The sequence below is a fragment of the Littorina saxatilis genome, linkage group LG4, assembly GCF_037325665.1.
Source record: "Littorina saxatilis isolate snail1 linkage group LG4, US_GU_Lsax_2.0, whole genome shotgun sequence".
In the NCBI taxonomy this organism is placed as follows: Eukaryota; Metazoa; Mollusca; class Gastropoda; order Littorinimorpha; family Littorinidae; genus Littorina; species Littorina saxatilis.
The window spans coordinates 66,081,972-66,108,439 of record NC_090248.1 but is presented as its reverse complement, the minus strand read 5'-3'; the positions used below and the strand labels follow the sequence as shown (position 1 = coordinate 66,108,439).

The following is a 26,468-nucleotide window of genomic DNA, read 5'->3' as shown; positions in this document are numbered from 1 at the left end:
CGCCTACAGGTTGCATCAGCATAGCTTACCACCCACACTTCTCCCCTCCTCTCCTATGGCCTTCATGCACTGCTTCCGTTCAGTCCCCTCCACCACACACTGTCACTGTCAGTCTGTCACACATTTTTTTTATATTGCTTAACACATTAGCCTCTAGTGATTTATTATTTATTATCTGAGATTTATTGATACCCCTATATTTGGCTGGTAAGTGGTAGTGGTAACAGACACTTGTAAATTAAAAAAAACAAAAAGGAGACAAACAAGAAAACAACTTGGAAAAACTTCTGGCGTCAGCTTTTTATATTTAGTCAAGTTTTGACTAAATATTTTAACATCGAGGGGGAATCGAAACGAGGGTCGTGGTGTATGTGCGTGTGTGTTTGCGTGTGTGTGTGTGTCTGTGTGTGTGTGTAGAGCGATTCAGACTAAACTACTGGACCGATCTTTATGAAATTTGACATGAGAGTTCCTGGGTATGAAATCCCCATACGTTTTTTTCATTTTTTTGATAAATGTCTTTGATGACGTCATATCCGGCTTTTCGTGAAAGTTGAGGCGGCACTGTCACGCCCTCATTTTTCAACCAAATTGGTTGAAATTTTGGTCAAGTAATCTTCGACGAAGCCCGGACTTCGGTATTGCATTTCAGCTTGGTGGCTTAAAAATTAATTAATGACTTTGGTCATTAAAAATCTGAAAATTGTAAAAAAAAAAATAAAAATTTATAAAACGATCCAAATTTACGTTTATCTTATTCTCCATCATTTGCTGATTCCAAAAACATATAAATATGTTATATTCGGATTAAAAACAAGCTCTGAAAATTAAATATATAAAAATTATTATCAAAATTAAATTGTCCAAATCAATTTAAAAACACTTTCATCTTATTCCTTGTCGGTTCCTGATTCCAAAAACATATAGATATGATATCACGCTCAGAAAGTTAAAACAAAGAGAGGTACAGAAAAGCGTGCTATCCTTCTTAGCGCAACTACTACCCCGCTCTTCTTGTCAATTTCACTGCCTTTGCCATGAGCGGTGGACTGACGATGCTACGAGTATACGGTCTTGCTGAAAAATGGCATTGCGTTCAGTTTCATTCTGTGAGTTCGACAGCTACTTGACTAAATATTGTATTTTCGCCTTACGCGACTTGTTTGTTTTACACCTTTTCATTCTTGACAAAGATAAACCTAGATTTAAAAAAAAATCTCTGATGATTTAGCATCAAGGCTTTTGACCAGGATCGGTTCATTTTAATGATTATATATAAATAAAAGACTTAAAAAAATTAATGGTATCGGTACACCTCTATTATTAATATTGATGTACTGTATTTATTTTCCACGTGTGTTGGCTCCGCAACATATGTGGGTACAAGACACTGAGGACAAGAAATCCGGGCCGGTTGGGGTTTTTACACCCCCGGTATAGGGGTGTGTATAGGTTTCGGTCGATGTGTTTGTTTGTTTGTGTGTTTGTTTGTATGTTTGTGTGTTTGTTTGTGTTCGCAAGTAGATCTCAAGAATGAACGGACCGATCGTCACCAAACTTGGTGAACAGGTTCTATACATTCCTGAGACGGTCCTTACAAAAATTGGGACCAGTCAAACACACGGTTAGGGAGTTATTGGTGGATTTTGGTTTTTTGGGGGGATCAACTACGGCATAACTCTTCCTTATCTTCTCCATGTTTTCAGCGTTTACCTCCCTTCCTTCGTATGGTGCACTATAGTATGAGGGGGCATCTTCGGATATTCCCGGCGTTCTGTTACTATTTTTAGAAGGTCACCGCAGTGTCCAGAACGTAAATTGGACCCGTAAATTATCCTCACTGTAAAAGTGCAAAGGTCGAATCAATTTATAGCCACGCGAAAAATACACTGTCATCTATCTCTCTATATATACTGCTTCTCTGTGTTTGTGTGTGTGTGTGTGTGTGTGTGTGTGTGTGTCTCTCTCTATGTGGGCAACACCTGTGGATTGTTCAGTTCTGTTTGTGATGTGGTCTGGCGGCTTTTGTGTATTTGTATGTACTGGCCTTCCTTTGAGAAGCCAGAACAGTTCAAAAGGGCTTAGAGATAAGCTCTAAATTGCTCAATCCTGAGCAGTGAGAATGGTTATTTCCCTTTGACCAACGGGGGTGTTTTTCCTATCGGAGGAATTTCTTGTTCAGGGCTGGTTCAAATTGCTGACTTTTATAACCGGCCACCCTGGCTGCTACTGCTAGCAAAAAATGTTACGGGACACCCCAATGAATAATACTTTGTCAGTTTGTCAAATTGTGTGTCTGTGCATGTGTACATGTAAACGTGTGCCTAATTTGGTTTTACTTTTTTTGTTGCAGCTGTATCTGATCCTGCTCAAGTTTGACTTGATATTTAATTTTGTGGACAAGACAAAAGGGTTCTTTGTTGCGTGTTAACTGTCAATGTCATCATGGATACAGATGCAGGTAAGTGATTTTTACTTTGTCAGTACAGTGGAAGTGGAACACCCCTTCTTAAGAGTAAGACCTTCCCAAACATGTACAAAACTCAGGTCTAAAATAAAAGGCAGGAGTCTTAAAAATGGAGGTCAATTTACAGATTATTAACAAATCTGAAAACCGAGGTCTCAAAAGGGGAGTTTTTTTTTAAGTGGGGGTCTGAATAATAGGCAAGTTCCATGGTATCCGCTGCTGCAAGTGCCAACCATAACAAACAAAGTTATTATATTATTTTAAATTAGATTTAAACTTTAATTCTGAACTTGTGTTTTATTTTTAAACAATGCTTCTCAGTTTTGAAGCTGAAAGGAAAGCCAGGTTTTAATTTCCACTAATCCCACACAAAAAAATCCCTTTAAATTTTGATAAAATTATGCCCATGCATGAGAGTGTGATGTTTTGAGTGTTGTTGTTTTGAGTGTTGTTGTTTTGCTCTCAGTCTTAGACTCTTACCCTCAGACTGTGTTTTCTATTTGTTTCAGGTTGTCCGTGTGATATATTGATCAATTTTTCTGAGCCTGTCGAAGAGAATTTCAACGACTCCAGTATTCAAGAAGATAAAGAAAACTCAATAAAACTGACAGGTAAGCATACAAATACTTCTCATCAAAATTCACTGAGATCTTGAAAAGTGAGAATGTCATTTTTTCCCCCAGAATTTCCAGTTTCACAAAGATCCACAATATGTTCTCCCATTTGTTTTGAACGGAATATAGTTTCAAACTAAGTAGTTTATGTAGAACTAAAACTTTGAATTATCGAAGGGCATGGGTTGATTTGAAGCCGAATAAACCTCTTTCAGCTGGGAAAACGTAACTTCCTTGTGCATGAAGAAAAAATTGGGTAGCGCGACTCCATTGATGCATGCTATCCCCAGATATACTATAGCAGCCCAAATTCCCTTGGGGAAATTTCCTAAAGACAATAAGTAAACCAAGTGTTGGATGGCGAACTGTTGTACACCAGATGCAGATACCTTAAAAAATTGCCTCTGGATGACCTGTTATATGACCTCTGTAATCATATGTGTCATTATTTTTCAGATTCCATAGAGATTTCAAGGAGGGACTGCACAGCTTTGCCTGAACCTGAAGAGAGGATTCTGCAAGAAGTGACAGCAACTCGGCACAAAGAATCAAGTAAGCTTGTAATGAGAAAGGACATTCTGTGCTCTCACTCAAGTGTTGCGTAGTGAGCCATCCTGTGTTCTTCTTCCCTCTTGTCGTGTATTCATCTAGTAACAAACTAGCATCTGAGAACTGTATTCTGTCTTTTCCAGGTGTCGCCCTCATTGAAGATGAAATCTTTGACTTTGATCTCCCAGATTCGCCAGACAGGTTTGACATTTCATTGTCTTTGGTTCTTGATCCTGTTCCGTGACCGTAGATCAAACAACATTCATTATTATCTTTGATACATTCTGCTTGAATACATTTTATGTTGAAGTTGCAGGGGCGGGGATGTAGCTCAGTCGGTAGCACGCTGGATTTGTATCCAGTTGGCCGCTGTCAGCGTGAGTTCGTCCCCACATTCGGCGAGAGATTTATTTCTCAGAGTCAACTTTGTGTGCAGACTCTCCTCGGTGTCCGAACACCCCCGTGTGTACACGCAAGCACAAGACCAAGTGCGCACGAAAAAGATCCTGTAATCCATGTCAGAGTTCGGTGGGTTATAGAAACACGAAAATACCCAGCATGCTTCCTCCGAAAACGGCGTATGGCTGCCTGAATGGCGGGGTAAAAAACGGTCATACACGTAAAATTCCACTCGTGCAAAAAACCCACGAGTGTACGTGGGAGTTTCCGCCCACAAACGCAGAAGAAGAAGAAGAATGTTGAAGTTGTTACTTTCACCAACGCTCTTTCAAATGCTTCTATACATTTTGAGATTATAAAGAGGGACTCTTCTGTGCTTTTGATAAGAGGATACCCTTTGGACCAGCAAATAATAATACATTACAATGTCCATGTATACTTGTGTAATTACTTCATGATGCATGCAAACCTTGTTCTGATCTTGTTTGAAATCAGATGTTTTTATAACAGAAGTGGCCAAGAAAAAACCAGTAAAGATGAAGCAGATGAGGAGGTTTTCTTTGGGCCCGTGGGATTCACAGAAAAATGCATTGCGGCTGGGGTAACAGAGATAAAACCTCTCAGCCCACTCCGACCCGATCAGATGGTTGAACTGGCCAAGGAAGCCTACAGTATAGCTTACCGTATCGCCAATATGAAAACAAGTTCCCCGGCTGCGTCGTCCACTAGCCTGTTCAGTCCAAAAGCCAAACGTACATTGCTTGGAAAGGCTGAAGATGAGCCGAAGCGAGAAGCTGTTCTGTGCAGTGAAGCATCTGAAGAAGGTGCTTCTCCCACCAAACAGCTCAAATTCTGTGATCATTTCACGAAAGATGATGAGTCGGACAACCTTACCGGCAACCCAGAAAAGGAGCCAAAAAGAAAAGGCACTTTCACGAAAGAGGAGCCCGTTGAAAACCTGCTGGCTTTACGTACTATGGCTACGCAGTCTGGAGAAAAAGGCACAAAGCCGCCAGCAGGGAGCCGACTTGGACTGCTTCGACCGAAGAGCGGTCAACAGGCCAGCAAGCTGCAGGCCCCCACGTCCCGGCTGACCAGGGTCACCAACAGCCAGCCCAACCTGGTCATTCGCAAGGTGTGAATTTTGTGTGCGCTTCTTAATGTTGATATGGGCCACCTTTGATCATTAGATCTGATAAACAAAGGGAAGTAAGCGCTCTGAATGCATACGACATGTGTAATAGAGTAAGTGGGAGTTATTCGGAACCATTCACCTGGCACCTGAGAGACTAACAAGCATTGAAATGAACAAGCGACTTAATTACTCTTAATGATAATGTCTTGATCATGTGTTTTCGTGCTTCCTTTTTGACTCACATGCGAAGCAAAAGTGAGTCTATGTACTCACCCGAGTCGTCCGTCCGTCCGGCCGGCCGGCCGTCCGGAAAACTTTAACGTTGGATATTTCTTGGACACTATTCAGTCTATCAGTACCAAATTTGGCAAGATGGTGTATGATGACAAGGCCCCAAAAAACATACATAGCATCTTGACCTTGCTTCAAGGTCAAGGTCGCAGGGGCCATAAATGTTGTCTAAAAAACAGGTATTTTTCACATTTTTCCCATTTTCTCTGAAGTTTTTGAGATTGAATACCTCACCTATATATGATATATAGGGCAAAGTAAGCCCCATCTTTTGATACCAGTTTGGTTTACCTTGCTTCAAGGTCAAGGTCACAGGAGCTCTTCAAAGTTGGATTGCATACATATTTTGAAGTGACCTTGACCCTGAACTATGGAAGATAACTGTTTCAAACTTAAAAATTATGTGGGGCACATGTTATGCTTTCATCATGAGACACATTTGGTCACATATGATCAAGGTCAAGGTCACTTTGACCCTTATGAAATGTGACCAAAATAAGGTAGTGAACCACTAAAAGTGACCATATCTCATGGTAGAAAGGGCCAATAAGCACCATTGTACTTCCTATGTCTTGAATTAACAGCTTTGTGTTGCATGACCTTGGATGACCTTGACCTTGGGTCAAGGTCACATGTATTTTGGTAGGAAAAATGTGTAAAGCAGTTCTTAGTGTATGATGTCATTGCTAGGTTTAGTTATTTGACCTTGACCCTGAAGGTCAAGGTCATGTAAAGGTCAAGGTCAAGCATGTGAGTCGTATGGGCTTTGCCCTTCTTGTTACATTTAGTCAAGTTTTGACTAAATGTTCATAGAGGGGGGAATCGAGACGAGGGTCGTAGTGTGTGTGTGTGTGTGTGTAGAGCGATTCAGAGTAAACTACTGGACCGATCTTCATGAAAAATGAGTTCCTGTGTATGATATCCCCAGACGTTTTTTTAAATTTTTTTGATAAATGTCTTTGATGACGTCATATCCGGCATTTTGTAAAAGTTGAGGCGGCACTGTCACACCTTCATTTTTCAATAAAATTGATTGAAATTTTGGCCAAGCAATCTTCGACAAAGGCCGGGCTTTCGTATTGCATTTCAGCTTGGAGGCTTAAAAATTAATTAATGACTTTGGTCATGAAAAATCTGAAAATTGTAATTAAATTTTTTTTTTATAAAACGATTCAAATTTACGTTTATCGTATTCTTCATCATTTTCTGATTGCAAAAACATATCAATATGTTATATTCGTATTAAAAACAAACTCTGAAATAAAATAAAAAATTATGATTAAAATTAATTTTTTGAAATCGATTTAAAAACAATTTCATCTTATTTCTTGTCCATTCCTAATTCCAAAAACATATAGATATGATGTGTTTGGATTAAAAACACGTTCAGAGAGTTAAAAAGAATAGAGATATAGAAAAGCGTGCTATCCTCCTCAGCGCAACCGCTCCCGCGCTTTTCTGGATTGTTAATTTCACTGCCTTTGCCACGAGTGGTGGACAGACGATGCTACAAGTGTACGGTCTTGCGGAAAAAATGCAATGCGTTCAGTTTCATTCTGTGAGTTCGACTGAGCTTGACTAAATGTTGTATTTTCGCCTTACGCAACTTTTTTGTTTTTGTGGTACTGTTACTGTTAGTTCTCTTTGTGCTATATTTGTCTTTCTTAACCTATTTACACTTTTATCATTTGTCTTTCTTAGTACCTATTTACACTTTTATCATTTGTCTTTCTTAGTACCTATTTACACTTTTATCATTTGTCTTTCTTAGTACCTATTTACACTTTTATAATTTGTCTTTCTTAGTACCTATTTACACTTTTATAATTTGTCGATTTGCTGGTTTGTTTGTTGACTTGCAGCCGTCTGCAACAGAGACAGAAAAGCCTGCAGGCAACGCTGAAGCAACAAGTTCTACCAATCAGACGGCCCCTGTAGCAAAGAGGAGCTTACAAATACCTAAAACAGTAAGATACATTTTGCTTGTGTTTGTCTGGAAGGATGATTTACTTAGATTTGATTATCCCAAGTTAAAAGACAACAAAAATCGGTACTTACCAAGTGACCAACACAAGGACTGCACAGACAAAGACAAAGTCACATTTTTGCCTGTTTTTCAACTTTGTTTTTCTCTCCCACAGTCATCTTGTTGTTTAGATTTTGATTATTCAGTTAGCAGAACATTTGGGTAGCAGGGTTAGCGCTGAATAAGTGTTTTGTGCACTTTGACACTAGGAAAACAAGGGTTTTTTGTGCAGTGATGTGACCAAAATATGTATGGCCCCTGAAAAATTCACTATTGACGCAAAATGTGCAATGTGCATTTACTTTAGTTTATTTGTGTGTGCAGTTTGGTTAGAAAAAAAAGAGATTAGGCCATGACATTTTTAAATGTGTCAAGCGCAAAGAGCATAATTGTAAAGTTATAAATGCTCATTTATTATTATTATCTTCTTCTTTTCGATCGCCGATCACACTTGGAGTCCAGATCTTGAGATATAATTAGTGGTCCTCTGCAGCGCAGCCACTGGCCCGTACAGCTTGTTGTGCAGGGACTCCGGCATTGGCCAGATTTCCTCTCTCAGCACCTGGTGGTTCCTGCAGTCTCGTAGGATGTGGGCCGTGTCCTGCTCATTATTATTATTATTATGACATTTTATTTCAGGCAAAGGACACTAAGAATCTTTCTCTGTCTGATGTTATAATTTACATGCATTCAAATACAAAAGAATACAATTTGCTGACACAATTGCTCTCTCTCTCTCTCACACACACACACACACACATACACACCATTTAGTCTTCCTTTTCTATAAGATGTGACCTATTTTTGAGGACAGCAATTTTGTTCAGTACTCTTTTTTTCTCTCTTTTATATTTGCAACAGGTTACATTCAAAACTTTGGTCAAATGTTACTTGTACTAGTTGTACGCTAAGGAGTCTAGCAGATTGTCATGTTCTTCAATTGACAATTTTTACAGGAAAATTGACATATTTTTTAAAAGAGATTTTTGTCTGTTTAAAGTCAACACTGATAATGATAGGGGCTTATCATACGTGAAATAACAGTGCAAGGTTCCAGACTACAAAGCACAGCACGGCGGAAGAAATGAAGATTCTGTACCTCCCATGACCAGAGTCTCATCCCCAGATGAAAATAACAAGCCAGCCACTGCTCGTCAAAGCAAGATTGGAGTCAGACGTGCACAGTCCCTGAATATCAAGGTTCTTGCTTTTCATGCAGGTTCTTTTGCACCAGTTTGCATGGATAACTGCACTGCATTTTATTGGTGGAGGTTATTTTACATGGCTTGGATAGATCTCTTTTAGCCTTTGTTCGAGACGGGCGCTGTGGCGGGGTGGTAAGACCTCGGCCTCTTAATCGGAAGGTCGAGGGTTCGAATCCCGGCCGCGGCCGCCTGGTGGGTTAAGTGTGGAGATTTTTCCGATCTCCCAGGTCAACTTATGTGCAGACCTGCTTAGTGGCTTATCCCCCTTCGTGTGTACACGCAAGCACAAGACCAAGTGCGCACGGAAAAGATCCTGTAATCCATGTCAGAGTTCGGTGGGTTATAGAAACACGAAAATACCCAGCATGCTTCCTCGGAAAGCGGCGTATGGCTGCCTAAATGGCGGGGTAAAAACGGTCATACACGTAAAATTCCACTCGTGCAAAAACACGAGTGTACGTGGGAGTTTCAGCCCACGAACGCAGAAGAAGAAGAAGAAGCCTTTGTTCGGCTGGAAAAATTTGCTTGCGCATAGTTTGCAATTGTTCTTTTAATTGAAATAAATGTGTGTGCAAGGTTGGCAGTCTTGGCTGTTATTTTACAGAGTGGACTGCCATCTAGGCCAGGCTCAAGACTGGCCCTTCCATCGCAGAAGACGTCGGCTGCTGCGCCCAGACAAGAAAGCAGGGATGCGAGTGTTCCAGCTTCAACCTCTAGAGTTCCAGCAGGAATACCCAGGGGCCCAGCCACAAAGCTTCAACTTATGCAACCAGGCCAGCTTCAGCGCCGATCCTTTGCCATGGGTCGTGGGAAAAGTGCTGCTCCTTCACAAAGTGGTCCCATGAAAGTGCCCGCTCAGCCTGCGCCTAAAATGGGGGACACAGTTGAAAGACCCTGTGAGTGAACGAAAAGGATGTGTGTCTAGGTGTTTTGTTTTGTAAGTGTCTCTGTTATGCTGTCATTTTGTGTGAGGGCATTCAGGATTATGTAATCTTACTACTGGGTCCAAAAGGGTCTTGAAGCTCAGTTGGTCGAGACGAGTACTGGACTTTAAAATCCTCAGCTCACGAGTTGGAATTCAGGCCGGGACAGGCATGGGTCCATGGGTCAACTTTATGTGATAACTTGAGAGATAGTATCAATGTCCCAAAGGGGGGAAGCTTCCTAAAATTGTCAGCAATTAGGCGATAAAGTATGAAATGAAATACTACTGTGGTGTTGGTCTTGTTGTGGTGCATTGAACATGAACACTGCTTACAGTTTTGAAGCAGTGCACAACAGTCAGATACTGGTAATGCTGCATGTGCTTTCACCTGTGGCAAAAAATTGGTTACTGAAGAGAAATGAGAATAGAACATAGTATTCTCCAGCGATGATATCAAAGTTTTCATGCATGAACTTTTGCGTTGTGAAAGAGTGTTCATGTGAGCAGTCTTGGCAATAATCTCTGTCACTGTTTTTGTCTGAATGAATCAATTGTAAATCACTCTCTCGAACCTGCAATTTCCAGACAACCCGCAACTTGCTGCTGCGGCCAAAGCCAACGGTAACAGCCAGTGCCCCAACACGCCTGTAGGGGAGAAGCGCGACGTGCCCAAAAAGATGCTGTCACTCAGTTCTGAAGGCTCCACGCCAGCCAGATCTTCATGGTAATTTCATAGCATTTTCAACACAAGCTACTGTTTGGAAATCTGTTTACAACACCATTTGTGTGCTTTTACAGTTGTAAATAGTTGCGAAAAAATAATCAGCTTTGATGTCTCAGGTAAGTTATGGCCTTGAGCCAGGATGTAAGAGGATCTTGTTTGACTTTTGATTCTGGTTCACTTGTTACGTTACAGTTTGTTCAGAGAATTGTTTTGATTGTTGTAAGGCTGCAATTTCTTCAATGAGTTATATAACCCTACAGTAGCTCTGTTGTTACTGGACTTAATCATTGCTACGGTTTTGCATTTGGTTTATTTATTTATTTAGTTTTTTAGTTTTTTTTTGTGGTTTTGTATGGGTGTGTTTTTGATGTTTTTTGAAAGCACCTGTCCACTTTGTTCATATTTCATTTGTGCATGAGGTTTGTTGGTTACTTGTTGACAGTTCATCTAGTTCAGCATGCGGAAGTACCCCAGGGTCTGTCAGCAAGAGATTGTCGATGCTCCCAACACCTTCAAAACGCGGCAGTGTAGCTGGCTCTCTGCCCCCGCCCAGGTAACGTCACAGCACAGCACAATGCTGATGGTGATTTTAAGTGATAGCAACAAAGTCTGTGTTACAGTGGAACCCCCCTTTTAAGAACCCTGCCCCAATTTTAGACCTCCTTCTTTTGAACACCCTGTTATTTCATATTTTCTGTTTATGAGCTCTATAAAGTTTCCTTTGTTCTCAGATTGTTAGTGGTCTTGAAACAGGGGTGCCACTGGAACATTCGCTTTTGTATGCCTCCTTTGGTCAAGGTATTTTGAAGGCCATCTCGTGCTGGCAGAAGCAGCCGACTGAAAAATGAATCCCAGTGTAGTGCAGTTTATACTTTTTTGTCAAGTTCACAATTACTTATTTAAAATCGCTGAAAACTTTGCCATGATTTTGGAAGAGCTGCTGAGCTTTTTCACAGTAGTAAAAAGGAGCAAGGCCATAAACTTCAGGACACTTATTTGATCATTTTAGCAAATTTGGTGGTCAAGGTGCTTTTAAGTTCATATGGAGATCATAGGCGCATCTATAGTAACAAGTAAGTATTATTTGGTATCATTTGTCGGTGTTCAGGCTCTGTCTTTGCTAGATTTCACAATAAGCAGTGTATAGGCAAGATGCAGGAACACAGTCAATTTGAAAGTGAAACTCTGTCATTTTGACAGGGAGCTGGCCATTATGCTTTTGATTTTATCCATCAATTCATTGGCCACATTGATAATGATGATAAATAACTTTTCTATTGCGAGTCCTATCAATTAGCCCCAGGCGCTTTACAATTTCATTCTAAAACAAACGAGCAAAAATTTAACGAGCATAGAAAGCACACAAATTACTGAGACAAAGAGTCTGAACTTCATTCAAATCATTGTGACTCATTGTATTTCTGAAAAGTATGTTTGTGTTGCAGCCCTCTGTCAGTAAGCAGCATCAACAGCAGCAAATTGAAGTGGTCTTTGGGGTCGTCTAGTGACGCACCCGATTCTCCTACCTTCGATCCAAAGGCATCCAGCAAACTATTGAGAAGTCGAAATGCTTCAGGTTTCAAGGTAAGAGGGATCATTGTGATGATATATTTTATATTTTGGTCAAATAAGTTGTGATTGTTTGAGAAACATAGCAAAGTTTGTCGTTCGGCGGTGGTGGTCGGTCCGTGACGTCAGAATCGTGTCTAAAAGTTAAAAAAACAAGCTCTGCACAGGGCTAAAAAACCATTTTAGCACAGTCCTTCACAGTCATTGTCATCAGGATTTCATAGCTAGGTTTGGCACTTCCGCCGAAAATACGCATGCGTACACCCTTTAACACATGCAAACTTGGGCCAGCGACTGAAAAAAAGCAAACAGTTTGAAACAAGGAGTATTTGGAAAGAGTTGTCTTCCTTGTAAATCCCTCGCTCATTTTAGCACAATATTACACAGGCAAAGCTCAGTGGCCCATTGCAACATTTCTTGTCAATAGTTTTCCGAACGTATGTTCGTCCTTGCTGTGCGATCTATGCATAGAGGTTTGTGCGTTTTAATATACATTACTTTCAGTTTGATTGTGTCCCTAATTGATCTGAGCTACTAAAAGAACTGTCACCGTGTCAACTAGTGACTGTAGGGTAATTTGAATCGACACCCTTTTTCTGCACTGACACAGCAACAGACACAGAAAGCATCCAGTCACCAGTTTGAGAACAAGGGATGCAACCACAGAGCTACAATACAGTGATAGGGAAATCTGGCAGGAGTCAAACGATATTGTCAAGTTTACGCCATGTAAACCAGCGTCAGAGAAAATTTACTGATTTCTACATATAATAATAATAATAATAACGGGCATTTATAAAGCGCCTTATCAGAAGTTCAAAGCGCGTGACAACAATACATGTATACAACAAGAAGGGCAAAGCCCATACGACTCACATGCTTTACACATTTTTCCTACCAAAATACATGTGACCTTGACCCAAGGCCTGTTTCCAACTTGCCATTCATTTCTAAAATTCTGGAAAAAGTAGTGCTTAGTCAGCTTCTCTCCCACCTTGAAACCAACAACCTCTGCAACCCTCTTCAGTCAGCGTATAGGGCTGGCCACAGCACCGAGACTGTTTTGCTTCGTGTTGTGAATGACATTCTTTCTGCTCTGGATAATGATGACCTATCAGTTCTGCTTCTCTTGGATAACTCAGCTGCGTTCGATACGATCGATCACTCTGTTCTGCTCTCTCGTCTCGAATCTGTTTTTGGCATTCACTCTACCGCTCTTCACTGGTTTAGTTCATATCTACAGGGCCGTAGTCAGTATGTGTCTGTCAATAATCTCTCATCTCCTCCATCTCCTCTCTGTTTCGGCGTTCCCCAGGGATCAGTTCTAGGCCCAGTTTTATTTGTACTATACACCACTCCTCTCTCTGCCGTCATCAAGCAACACGCAGTCAATCACTACCTCTTTGCAGACGACACACAACTCCAACAAGCATGCAAGCCTACAGAAATCCAAGCGGTGACGCACACTCTCCAAAACTGCACTTCAGATATTAAATCATGGATGACAAACAATATGCTCAAGTTAAATGATGACAAGACTGAATTTCTTCTTTTCTCTGGAGCTTCCTCTTCGACCACTTCCCTTCCAGCCTCCATCACAGTAGGTTCTAGTGACATTTCTCTCTCTGATAGTGCTAGGAATCTTGGGTTCATCATGGACTTCCACCTCTCAATGAAACAACACATCAAAAAAGTCTGTCAGACATGTTACTTTGAGATCAGAAGAATAGGTTCCATAAGAAAATTTCTCACTGTTGATGCCACTAAAACTCTCGTTACATCCTGCATTCTGTCCAGATTAGATTACTGCAACTCCCTTCTCATAGGCTGCCCTGACTCCACTCTCCAACCCTTGCAAAAAGTACAACACTCTGCTGCACGTCTCATTTTCAGAGCACAGCATCGACAACCCTGCACTCCTCTCATGAAAGAACTTCACTGGCTTCCTGTATCTCAACGTATTAGGTATAAAGCTGCCTGCTTCTGCTACAATATCATCTCTGAATCGGCACCTGCCTATCTTTCTGAACTGGTCTCTCTCTACACTCCCTCTCGCACCCTTCGTTCTTCTGATGATGCTCGACTTCTCTGTCAAGGTCGCTTTAAACGCAAGGCTCATGGCTTCCGCACGTTTTCGTATTATGGACCTCAGTTATGGAATTCACTCCCCTTTCAATTACGTCACTCTCCATCCATTTCATCTTTTAAGTCCAATTTGAAAACTCACTTGTTCCAACAACACTACGGATAGTTCCTTAGTATAGAGTCTGGGGATGTGAGATGTGCATGATGTGTTGTTTGAATCTGACAGTGATTGTATGATTTTTGTATACATGTATTGTTGTCACGCGCTTTGAACTTCTGATAAGGCGCTTTATAAATGCCCGTTATTATTATTTATTATCATGCAACACAAAGCTGTTAATTCAAGACATAGGAAGTACAATGGTGCTTATTGGCTCTTTCTACCATGAGATATGGTCACTGTTAGGAAACGCTACCGTTGCTGAGCTTTGGTTCAGTTTTGTGTGTTGCATGTAGTTGACTTATTTTTACTTTGTGGGAAAGTACCGATATTATATTTTGTAAACACAATATTTATGCTTGGACGAGAATGCAGGTGAACTTTCTAGTCCTGTCAAAACAAGTTGTTTACCATGCTGTTTTAGTGTGAGTTCGTGGCGTTCGATCGGATTAAGGGCGTCGGCACCTTTTGATGTACGTCACAGAGAACGTCACCATTCTAGTCCATGGGCGGTTCGCATATAATGTAGTTGTATCATGTTCGGTCTGGAATATTCTCGAGATTGAGTATTTACTATATATGCCAGCGCGATTTGAATGTTAAAAAAGCTTCTATTTGAGTTCTGCTAGATGTGCAGTTGTATGTATGTAATGCTAAATAAATCCTCGAACTCAATTTGACGAGTTGTTTTCTGTTGCTGCGAAGACGGGCGACGTAGAATAAAAGAACACAACTATACGACGTTTGAGAACTTGTGGCAATCTCAAGTGTCGTGTAACAATTGGGGTTCCTGAAGAGATCCTCACAGACCTGGGGACACAGTTTGTCTCTGAATGCATGGAAGAGGTCAACAGGCTGCTGAGCATTCGTCACTTGACTACGACACCCTATCACCCGATGTGCAATGGGCTGGTAGAAAAATTCAATGCGACGCTGAAGTCCACGCTGAAGAAACTATGCAGTGAGCAGCCAAGGCAGTGGCATCGCTACATCAATGCCTTGCTGTTTGCATACAGGGAGGTGCCACAAGAGTCCACTGGATTCTCCCCGTTCGAGCTGATGTACGGGCGGACCGTGAGAGGCCCGATGCAGATACTAAAGGAATTGTGGACGAAAGATGTGGACACACCTGAAGTGAAGAACAGTTACCAGTACGTGTTCGAGTTGCGAGAGAAACTGGAGGAGACTTTCGAGATTGCGAGAGAAAACTTGAGAAAGTCTCAGGATAGCGGAAAGCACTACTACGACCGCAAAGCCGTAAACAGGAAGTTTACACCAGGTAACAAAGTGCTGATACTGCTTCCCACTGATCACAACAAACTACTGATGCAGTGGAAAGGCCCATACGAGGTTGAGGCCGTGGTAGGGATCAACGACTACAAGGTGAATGTCGGCAAGAAGTCCAAGATCTACCACGCTAACCTCCTGAAACTGTATGTGGAGAGACCTCCGGAAGCAGTACAGGTCGCAGCAAGTGCGGAAGAACCAGCCGAACTAGACGAGTTCGACGGTGAGGAACTACTGGAGTTGGGAGACCTCCACAAGAAAGAGGGAGTGGATGACGTCAAGTTAGGACCGGACCTGACAGAAGACCAGCAGAAGGAGCTGCATGATTTTATGGGCGACTTCACCCATAGGTTCTCTGATGTTCCAGGCTCTACGTCCTTGGTCGAACATGAAGTCCACCTCACATCTGACGTTCCTGTTCGCTCAAAACCATACCCTATCCCGTTTCAGGCTCGGGAATCCTTGAAGAAGGACATTGACAACATGTTGAAGATGGGGGTCATCCGTGAGTCATCATCCCCTTACTCATCTCCCGTTGTTGTTGTCAAGAAGAAAGACGGTACAAACAGGGTATGCATTGACTTCAGGAAAGTGAATAAGATCACCGTGTTTGACCCTGAACCAATGCCGACGGCGGCTGATCTGTTCCGACGGTTGACTGGCAGTAAGATCTTCTCAAAGATCGATCTCAGCAAGGGATATTGGCAGATTCCTGTGCGCGAAGAGGACATACCAAAGACCGCCTTTGCAACTCCAGACGGAACGTATGAGTGCCTGCGGATGCCTTTTGGCATGGTGAACAGTGGTGCTACCCTGAAGAGGGGAATGCGAAAAATGCTCAAAGGAATGAAGAATGTTGTGTACTACTGGGATGATCTGCTAGTCCACACGGAGACCTTTGCGGAGCATCTGGAGACTTTGAGGGAACTGTTTTCCCGCCTGACAAAAGCTAATCTGACCGTGAGACCCAGCAAGTGCATTTTGGGGACCGACAACGTTGACTTCATAGGTCATTCACTGAAGGAAGGTCAAAAGGGGCTTTTGTTGGAAAACGTCACCAAGATCCTCAATGCGCCACGTCCTGAAACCAAGAAGCAGGTGCGATCCTTCCTTGGATTGGCTGGGTACTACAGAGAGTTCATTCCAAACTTCGCCGCCATAACGGCGCCTTTGTCGGACATGACTCGAAAAGGATGCCCCAACCGAATACTCTGGGGACCAGCTCAGGAGAAGGCATACCAGACCGTGCGCGACCTGATGTCACGAGACCCGGTGCTACGCCTTCCTAATACTGCCAAAGAGTTCATCTTGCGTACAGACGAAGGGATCGGCGCCATGCTGGTGCAAGAGCATGGAGGTAAACCGTTTCCGGTCAGCTATGCCAGCAAGAAGCTGTCAGAAGCCGAGAAGAACTATTCGACCATGGAGAAAGAGTGTTTAGCCATCGTGTGGGGAATCAAGAAATTTGAACTCTACCTCCAAGGGGTGAAATTCGTGCTTCAGACTGATCACAAACCCCTCACCTACCTGAACTCTGCAAAGTTTGTGAATAATCGTATCATGAGGTGGGTGATGTACTTGCAGAACTTTGATATGCGAGTGGAATCGATCAAAGGTTCAGACAATGTTGGAGCAGATTTTCTCAGCCGAGTATGTGAGTAAAACGGTGTTCATTCTCCAACAGACTAATGTACATACCTGGATTTCAATCTGTTATGTATACATAACATGTGTACAGGTAGCGTTTCAATGATTGAAAGAAATTAGGTAAATTTCTTCTGGTGTTGGGGGTAATGTTAGGAAACGCTACCGTTGCTGAGCTTTGGTTCAGTTTTGTGTGTTGCATGTAGTTGACTTATTTTTACTTTGTGGGAAAGTACCGATATTATATTTTGTAAACACAATATTTATGCTTGGACGAGAATGCAGGTGAACTTTCTAGTCCTGTCAAAACAAGTTGTTTACCATGCTGTTTTAGTGTGAGTTCGTGGCGTTCGATCGGATTAAGGGCGTCGGCACCTTTTGATGTACGTCACAGAGAACGTCACCATTCTAGTCCATGGGCGGTTCGCATATAATGTAGTTGTATCATGTTCGGTCTGGAATATTCTCGAGATTGAGTATTTACTATATATGCCAGCGCGATTTGAATGTTAAAAAAGCTTCTATTTGAGTTCTGCTAGATGTGCAGTTGTATGTATGTAATGCTAAATAAATCCTCGAACTCAATTTGACGAGTTGTTTTCTGTTGCTGCGAAGACGGGCGACGTAGAATAAAAGAACACAACTATACGACGTTTGAGAACTTGTGGCAATCTCAAGTGTCGTGTAACAGTCACTTTTAGTGGTTCACTACCTTATTTTGGTCACATTTCATAAGGGTCAAAGTGACCTTGACCTTGATCATATGTGACCAAATGTGTCTCATGATGAAAGCATAACATGTGCCCCACATAATTTTTAAGTTTGAAACAGTTATCTTCCATAGTTCAGGGTCAAGGTCACTTCAAAATATGTATACAATCCAACTTTGAAGAGCTCCTGTGACCTTGACCTTGAAGCAAGGTAAACCAAACTGGTATCAAAAGATGGGGCTTACTTTGCCCTATATATCATATATAGGTGAGGTATTGAATCTCAAAAACTTCAGAGAAAATGGGAAAAATATGAAAAATAGCTGTTTTTTAGGCAACATTTATGGCCCCTGCGACCTTGACCTTGAAGCAAGGTCAAGATGCTATGTATGTTTTTTGGGGCCTTGTCATCATACACCATCTTGCCAAACTTGGTACTGATAGACTGAATAGTGTCCAAGAAATATCCAACGTTAAAGTTTTCCGGACGGACGTCCGGACGGACGGACGACTCGGGTGAGTACATAGACTCACTTTTGCTTCGCATGTGAGTCAAAAATCATACAATCACTGTCAGATTCAAACAACACATCATGCACATCTCACATCCCCAGACTCTATACTAAGGAACTATCCGTAGTGTTGTTGGAACAGGTGAGTTTTCAAATTGGACTTAAAAGATGAAATGGATGGAGAGTGACGTAATTGAAAGGGGAGTGAATTCCATAACTGAGGTCCATAGTACGAAAACGTGCGGAAGCCATGAGCCTTGCGTTTAACCTTTGCCGGATGCCGCTTTTGACTACACACTCCCGACGATGCGGGTTTGTCTGAACCCATACATTTGAAAGAGGGTTTTTACCGTTTATTCCTCTAACGACGATGCGGGTTTGTCTGAACCCATACATTTGAAAGAGGGTTTTTACCGTTTATTTCTCTAACGACGGGGTGGGTTCAGGGAAACCCACAGCGCTACTTCAGTGGTTGCATCGAGTTTCTCCCTTCACCGACCTCTTGCAGGGGAGGGAGAGGGGGAGGGAGAGGGGGAGGGAGAGACTGAGAGAGACTGAGAGACTAAGAAAGAGAGAGAGAGAGAGAGAGAGAGAGAGAGAGAGAGAGACTAAGAAAGAGAGAGAGAGACTAAGAAAGAGAGAGAGAGAGACTAAGAAAGAGAGAGAGAGAGAGACTAAGAAAGAGAGAGAGAGAGACTAAAAGAGAGAGAGAGACTAAGAAAGAGAGAGAGAGACTAAGAGAGAGAAAGAGAGAAAGAGAGAGAGAGAGAGAGAGAGAGAGACTAAGAAAGAGAGAGAGAGACTAAGAGAGAGAGAGAGAGAGACTAAGAAAGAGAGAGAGAGAGAGAGACTAAGAAAGAGAGAGAGAGACTAAAAAAGAGAGAGAGAGACTAAGAAAGAAAGAGAGAGAGAGACTAAGAGAGAGAAAGAGACTAAGAAAGAGAGAGAGACTAAGAGAGAGACAGAGAGAGACAGAGAGAGAGACTGAGAGAGAGAGAGAGACTAAGAAAGAGAGAGAGAGACTAAGAAAGAGAGAGAGAGACTAAGAAAGAGAGAGAGAGAGACTAAGAAAGAGAGAGAGAGACTAAGAAAGAGAGAGAGAGACTAAGAAAGAGAGAGAGAGAGACTAAGAAAGAGAGAGAGACTAAGAAAGAGAGAGAGAGAGACTAAGAAAGAGAGAGAGAGAGAGACTAAGAAAGAGAGAGAGAGAGACTAAGAAAGAGAGAGAGAGAGAGACTAAGAAAGAGAGAGAGAGAGAGAGAGAGAGAGACTAAGAAAGAGAGAGAGACTAAGAAAGAGAGAGAGAGACTAAGAAAGAAAGAGAAAGAGAGAGAGAGAGAGACTAAGAGAGAGAGACTAAGAAAGAGAGAGAGAGAGACTAAGAAAGAGAGAGAGAAAGAGAGACTAAGAAAGAGAGAGAGACTAAGAGAGAGAGAGAGACTAAGAAAGAGAGTGAGAGAGACTAAGAGAGAGAGAGAGAGATACTAAGAAAGAGAGAGAGAGACTAAAAAAGAGAGAGAGAGACTAAGAAAGAGAGAGAGCGAGAGACTAAGAAAGAGAGAGAGAGAGACTAAGAGAGAGAGAGACTAAGAAAGAGAGAGAGAGAGACTAAGAAAGAGAGAGAGAGAGAGACTAAGAAAGAGAGACAGAGAGAGAGACTAAGAGAGAGAGACAGAGAGAGAGACTAAGAGAGAGAGACAGAGAGAGAGAGACAGAGAGAGAGACAGACAGAGAGAGAGAGACAGACAGAGAGAGAGAGACAGAGACAGAGAGAGAGAGACAGATAGACGGATAGACAGACAGACAGACAGACAGAGCAACTGACAACAGACATACAGACAGAGAGATACGGACAGACAAACAGAGAGACAGACAGTCTCTTGGAGACAAACAGGCAGACAGACACTGTTCCGCCGCTTTGGTAATTATGGGTGTAGCAGAACCCGCGCCGTCGGCAGAGGGATAGTTACAATCACTACTACTCTTTAAAAGTATGGGTATGTGTGAACCCGCGCCATCGGTAGTGTTTATGTAAATTATCATAATCAATTAATTCTGATGTTTCGTCATGTACACACAAAAAATTTGCAGACAGAGAGCAAATTAGGTGTGTGAGAGATACTTAAAATTTCAAAACGATACCTTTAATGGTTCCAGAGTTACAATGATTTTAGTGTGTCTCTGGGTACAGGTGAACCCAGGAAGCACGGCAAAGGTTAAAGCGACCTTGACGGAGAAGTCGAGCATCATCAGAAGAACGAAGGGTGCGAGAGGGAGTGTAGAGGGAGACCAGTTCAGAAAGATAGGCAGGTGCCGATTCAGAGATGATATTGTAGCAGAAGCAGGCAGCTTTATACCTAATACGTTCAGATGGTTGAGCTCTTTGGATTTTGCAAGTTCTAATAAAATATAAATTGCAACTGCATTTACGAAACTAAAGAAGTTACCAGTTACTTTTTTTGCAAGTCAATAGCCCTGTGCAGTGATCGGATTCTTCAGAGCAGCAGAGACTGACATCACCGCTGCCAATCATTGACGAGCGACAAACTTTGCTATGTATCGTTATTAAAAATGCCGTTTTCAAGGCAGGCTTTGGCTTCTAAACTGTGCTATGATTTCTTTTTAAAGCAAGGTTTGACTTTGGTGCTTTTGAAGCTGTGCTTTAGTTTCCTGCAGGATTGTTACAAAGTAGGCAGCATTTGCTGCGCTAGTTTGAATGTTGCTGTATTACCTGAATTATGTTTCTCTTTTTAATGAAATGAGTCGATTCTTGCAAAGGGACAATTTTATGCATGCTTTTGTCAACTTCATCTGATTTTTTTTGTGCTCACCAATCAGGAGAGTTTTTGTAATGAGCAGTGTTAGGCTGGCCAGCCAGCCGGTGGTAGACTTAGAAACATAACATTGCGGTTTTCTCAAATGAGACAAAAGTTTGGTTTACCCTTGTCAAAAAGAAAATGTTTGCTGGAGAAGATATTTACTGACAATATTCACCTGGCTTCCTGGTGTATTCGCTTCTTGTTTCAAACTTCTAATTAATGATTGATGCACCCCAAAAGCTGAATTGTGAAGCCCTCTGCAAGTTTATTTGGTAAACTCTTGAATAGCACACATTATTTCCACTGTTGGTTGATGGGGGTTATATGGAAAGAATGATTAGCTTTCTTTGTGTTTTCTTATTCAGAAAAGCAGTTTTTCTGGAGAACAATATTAACAATGTTTTAGAAAAAGAAAAAGGTATTTCTGTCCTTTGCAGTTGTGCATGATTGACAGATTGTCTGTTTCGCAAGCTTCAAATGCACATTTCATGCTTTCAATTTTATCCAGCAATTCATTAGTCTCATCCTGTCGGCTAGGCCTAGGGATACTGACTTCATCCAGAGCATTGTCATTGAACTAACTTATTGCTAGTCTGATTGTGTAACAAAAACAATCATGGCTTCCTGCTGTATTCACTCCTTGTATCAAATAGATCCACAGTTAAAATACTTTGCGACATTCACTTTGTATTCAAAATCATTGAAGAAAGCATATTTTAGTTGCAAGTTCATCATCTTTCCGCATGGCTAATATGTATTTTATCTTTCAGAACTCTTTCTTTTTTTCCCTCATTATCTAATCAAAGCAGTGTTTTTACTGTGTGGCAATTCACATGAATTATGAATGGAATGAAGTTCAGTATTCTGAAAAGCACAACATTTCCTGCGATAAAATCCCTGTCTGTGGAAGCATCAGAAGTAACTTGATTAGACAGCGGTTTCACAAGCCAAAGCAGCATTCTGATTTGATAAGGCAAAGTAGGGCAGTTGTTAAGCACTATAGCAGCGTTCTTTCATGACTGGTTGTTACAGGATAGTTGTACTAGTAGTGACGCCGATATCCCAGAAGCCTCTCCTTTTGCATTCAAGGTATGTATGTTGGTAAAACTGCACTCTAGGATGTTTGCTCGTTGTGTCTTTCCTTTATTTATGAATCAACAAATCTTGGTAGTGTTATGCATGAAAACGTTTCCTCTATTATCATGCCAACCGGCATAATGGGCAGTAAGTAAATAAGTAAGCATGAAAACGTTAGTCTTTTTCAGTTTCTCTCTCTCTTAAAGTAACAGGGTTGTACGCTTGCACGCTTTTGCTTCAGCTTTTTGTTGCGTGGTGGTTGTAACCTTTTCCTTCTTTTTTCCCCCTGTGAGACATAACTTCGTACAGATCTATTGTCTCACTGACAAAAGCTTATTTCTTTCTTCACTGCATGTGACATCTCCTCTGTAACCCTTTGTACCAATAATTTTCAAGAGCTTTATGTTATAAATACGCTGTAACCGTATACCAGTATGTGCTATTCCAATATGTTGTACAGTGGAACCCCCCCTTTAAAGACTCCCCAGTTGAAGACTTCCTCTCTTTGAAGATCTTACTTTTTCAGAGTTTTGTTCCTAGTCTTTAACCTCTATTTTAAGACTCTCTCTTCTTTTAGACCTGATCTCAGATTTCTGGGTCTTAAGGCGAAGTGCGCCACTGAAATTTAGAGTGATGGGACTTAAACAGCCATTTTGAGTTGTTAGCAGTTTTGCACCTTTCAATCTGTCTACTTTCATGAAATGCATATGATTACACTATACAAATTCATCAAAGTCTCTAAAAACATATTTCATTGCACCAACCCGGCGAATTTTTCTGTCTTTTCATTCACTCTTCCGATAAAAATTCCGATTTTCAACCCTTGACAACAGACATTTCTGCTCGCCCAACGCGGGAACGTCGTATACCGTTTGAACAGCAGTTCTCTCCCCTGTGTCATTCTGCGGTTATTTTCGGTTAAATATGGATTCTCCTGGGGAAACCCCCCTATTTTTCAAACAAGCAAACCACAGACACTTTCCATATACGGGGGTATGACGTAAATACCTGGCCACGATTGGTCAGATAGGCTCGCGTGGCTTTTCGCGTTTTAAAAGTCGTCTGCTCACCGCGTTTAGTTTTCGACTGAGTTTGCTTAGAAAAATGGCACGTGTGAAAAGATCAACGCTCCGAAAAACACATCATAAAGGCAAGTGTACGAGAAGACAACAACTGAAGAGTTGCAGAGACAAGAGAACAACTAAAACACAATCGGTGACCAAGCGCACAAAATCTGGATCGACCGCTGTGGCATGCAGATCAAATTCTGCGTCAGGACTGAGAGTGTGTTCTTGGCGGTTTGACGCGAAAACAATTCAAGACGAACACATAGGCCTACACAGCAGCCACTGGTCAAAAGCGACAGGTCCAGAGGCTTCCCAAACAAGGAGATGTCTTGTTGATTTGGAAACCTTTGATGGTATTGACTTGTAAACGAACTTTGTTGTCCGCAATGTAACTGTCACCATGCCCAGACTCAAAACAGGGACCCGGCCTTGCAGTGTACGCGCATACATGTGAGGAAGTTGTTCCAGGTACCGCTGGATACCTTGCTTCCAAAGAAAGCGGTCAAACGGATTATGGTCTCATCAGGCAAGCCGTTTATTCGTCCAGACTCCTTGATATGTGGGCTAGGTGCTCAACAATTTAACAAATTTTGTGAAAGTTTAGATTTGGTAGGCATGGATCACAAAACCTTCCAGAAGAAAGCTGATAAACTCTATCAACGACTTGACGTAGATCTACTGGAGGAGAAAGTATTCAGTGAGGCTGTCCGTCAGGTCAGACAGATACACGCAACGCACAATGGAATGACACTGTCTGATGATGATGTTCTTGATATCAGTGTAAGCTACGACGGATCATGGCTGACCAGGGGGCACTCGTCCCACATTGGAATAGGGTGTGCTGTAGTCTAGACGTGCTGACTGGAATTTGCTTTGACGCTCATGTTATGTGCAACTACTGTCATACGTTTGCCAGACAACTGGAAACAAACTTCTCCAGGAGAAACCCCTGGAGTATGCTGCCTGGCTGGTAAAACAACTGGACATCTGTGACAAGAATTGTGCAGGTGAGTGCGTAGATCTAAACAGTATGTGTGTATGGTGCGTTTGTGAAGACGTTTGTTGAAATGGGATGATAGTGTGTTGTGTTTGAATTTTACATAGATCTGTAAGTGTTTGTGAAAATGTGTGTCAGTGTTGTGTGTGCGCTGTCTATGTGAAGTGTACGTGTGTGTGTGTGTCTGTGCGTGTTTGTGTATTTGTGTGTGTTTGGGTACTAATCCATGCATAGTCATGTACTGAACAAAAACAATGATAGCGTCTATGTTGGTAGATCTGTGGCTGATTGCCTTGTGTGTGTGTGTGTGTGTGTGTGTGTGTGTGTGTGTGTGTGTGTGTGTGTGTGTGCATGCATGTGTGCATGCATGTGTGTGTGTGTGTGTTTGGGTACTAATCCATGCATAGTAATACATGTACTGAACAAAAGCAATAATAGCGTCTATGTTGGTAGATATGTGGCTGATTGCCTTTTGTGTGTGTGTGTGTGTTTGTGTGTGTTTGTGTGTTTGCTATTCAGTGGCTGACTTTGACTGAAACGGTGGTTTTATTTTTAGGTTCCAGTGGCATCATGGAAGTCGAGGCGGCTCGGGTTCTGTGGGGCAGGTCAGTGTCGCAGCACAATCTGCGATACACAGTTATCCTGTCAGACGGTGACACAAAAACCTTCCAGGAACTTTCCAAAATAAAGCCTTATGGAGATCAAGTAACCATCGAAAAAGAAGAGTACATCAATCACGTTTCCAAGCGTCTTGTAACAGCGCTTCGCAACCTTGTGACAGACTGCCGCAAAAAAGGAATCACTTTGGGAGGGCGAGGGTATGATCAGCTGACTCTGAATACAATCAGGAAGTTGACGATATATTATAATCGGGCAATTAGGGGGGAGGGGGGGGGGTAAGACAGTTGCAGACATGAAACGGGCAGTGATGGCATCTCTGCGTCACGGCTTCTCAACAGATGACAAGCCACAGCATGACTTGTGCCCCCATGGTGCCGCGTCATGGTCCTTCTACCAACCCCCAGGACCACACGCAAAACTCGTCCATACACCTCTCAACTTCAAGAAGCTGAATCCTCCTCTAGAACCAGTTTACCAGAGACTGACGAAAGATCAACTGCTTCAGAGATGTGTGTCAGGAAAAACCCAAAACTCTAATGAGTGTCTCCACAGCAGCGTTTGGGTTCGCTGCCCCAAGGACAAATTTGCATGTAAAAATCGCGTACGGTTTGCAGTCGTCACAGGGGCTAGGGAATTCAATTTTGAACCAGCGGCTGCTCTCAACACTGCACAGTTCTACGGCTTTACAACAGGCTGTAACATGAAAAGACTAAACAAGGCTAGGAGTGTAAAAGGGTTCTTGGCAGCCTCAGGTTCAAGAAAGATCAGCTAAACAAGAGACGCGACACTGTGCGTGCAGCTAAACTCAAAAGACAGGATGAGCTCATCAGACTACAAGGGGGTGCAGCATATGCTGCTGGGCAGTTTTAGGTAAGCCTGTAGTTACCAGGTGTCTGTGAAAAATACCTGAACTATGTTAACATTGATTTGGGGTGAATGAAAGAGCTTTGAAATGTTCTCGGCCTTGTTTCTCTGTTCAGCGTTTTTGCATGACCTGCTTTCTAGGAAACTGTTTTTCTTCAATCCAGCTGTTCAGAATGCAATGAAACTTAAGGGACATGCTTATCAGAGGACAACCTGTGGAATGACAACAGGAATTTTCTTTAAATTAATAAATAACTGTTCAGGCGGGTCATATTTACTAAAATTGTGCTGAAAAACATGATAATTCATCTAAAAAAAATATTTTATCAGAACTATTCATCCTAGAAAAAATCCCTGTTGTCATTCCACAACTATGGACTCCTACATCCTACATACAAAAAATCACATTCCTATGATTTAAGGGGAAGCTAAAAAACGTGTTCCTAGCAACCCATTTTGGCAGTTGGAGATTGCCGTTTCCATGGTAACGGACAGTGACGTACTGAAAACGTTATCCGTTTTGAAATCGTATATGCCTTACCACTTCATAAGCATATAACATTAGCCTATGGTAGAAGTAAATACAAATTTAGATTTTAGTGGCTCCCTTTGCCTTAAAGGGAGTTCCACTGCACTGCCATTGATTCTTAGTTTTTGTTCATGTGAGACTGTTGGTGTTTTGGGAAGCCAAAGGTTTGCAAGGCTGCTCATGGTGGACAAT

The 26,468-nt window shown here is 41.9% G+C and overlaps 1 protein-coding gene across 4 annotated transcripts in view; it reads left to right on the top strand.

The window, feature by feature from the left end:
- LOC138965401 (G2 and S phase-expressed protein 1-like) overlaps nt 1-26,468 on the top strand; it is a 33,041-nt gene that overhangs the window by 2,253 nt on the left and 4,320 nt on the right. Inside the window, exons 2-13 of one of the 4 annotated variants that reach the window (XM_070337538.1) lie at nt 2,354-2,461; nt 2,977-3,078; nt 3,538-3,633; nt 3,774-3,831; nt 4,540-5,164; nt 7,318-7,422; nt 8,526-8,681; nt 9,291-9,582; nt 10,197-10,335; nt 10,778-10,888; nt 11,781-11,919; nt 22,154-22,210. In XM_070337538.1, coding sequence (XP_070193639.1) covers nt 2,446-2,461; nt 2,977-3,078; nt 3,538-3,633; nt 3,774-3,831; nt 4,540-5,164; nt 7,318-7,422; nt 8,526-8,681; nt 9,291-9,582; nt 10,197-10,335; nt 10,778-10,888; nt 11,781-11,919; nt 22,154-22,210 — 1,896 coding nt within the window. In that variant the 5' untranslated portion in view covers nt 2,354-2,445. The remainder of the gene's footprint in view (nt 1-2,353; nt 2,462-2,976; nt 3,079-3,537; nt 3,634-3,773; nt 3,832-4,539; nt 5,165-7,317; nt 7,423-8,525; nt 8,682-9,290; nt 9,583-10,196; nt 10,336-10,777; nt 10,889-11,780; nt 11,920-22,153; nt 22,211-26,468) is intronic. The other 3 variants (XM_070337541.1, XM_070337540.1, XM_070337539.1) reach the window with 3 other exon arrangements.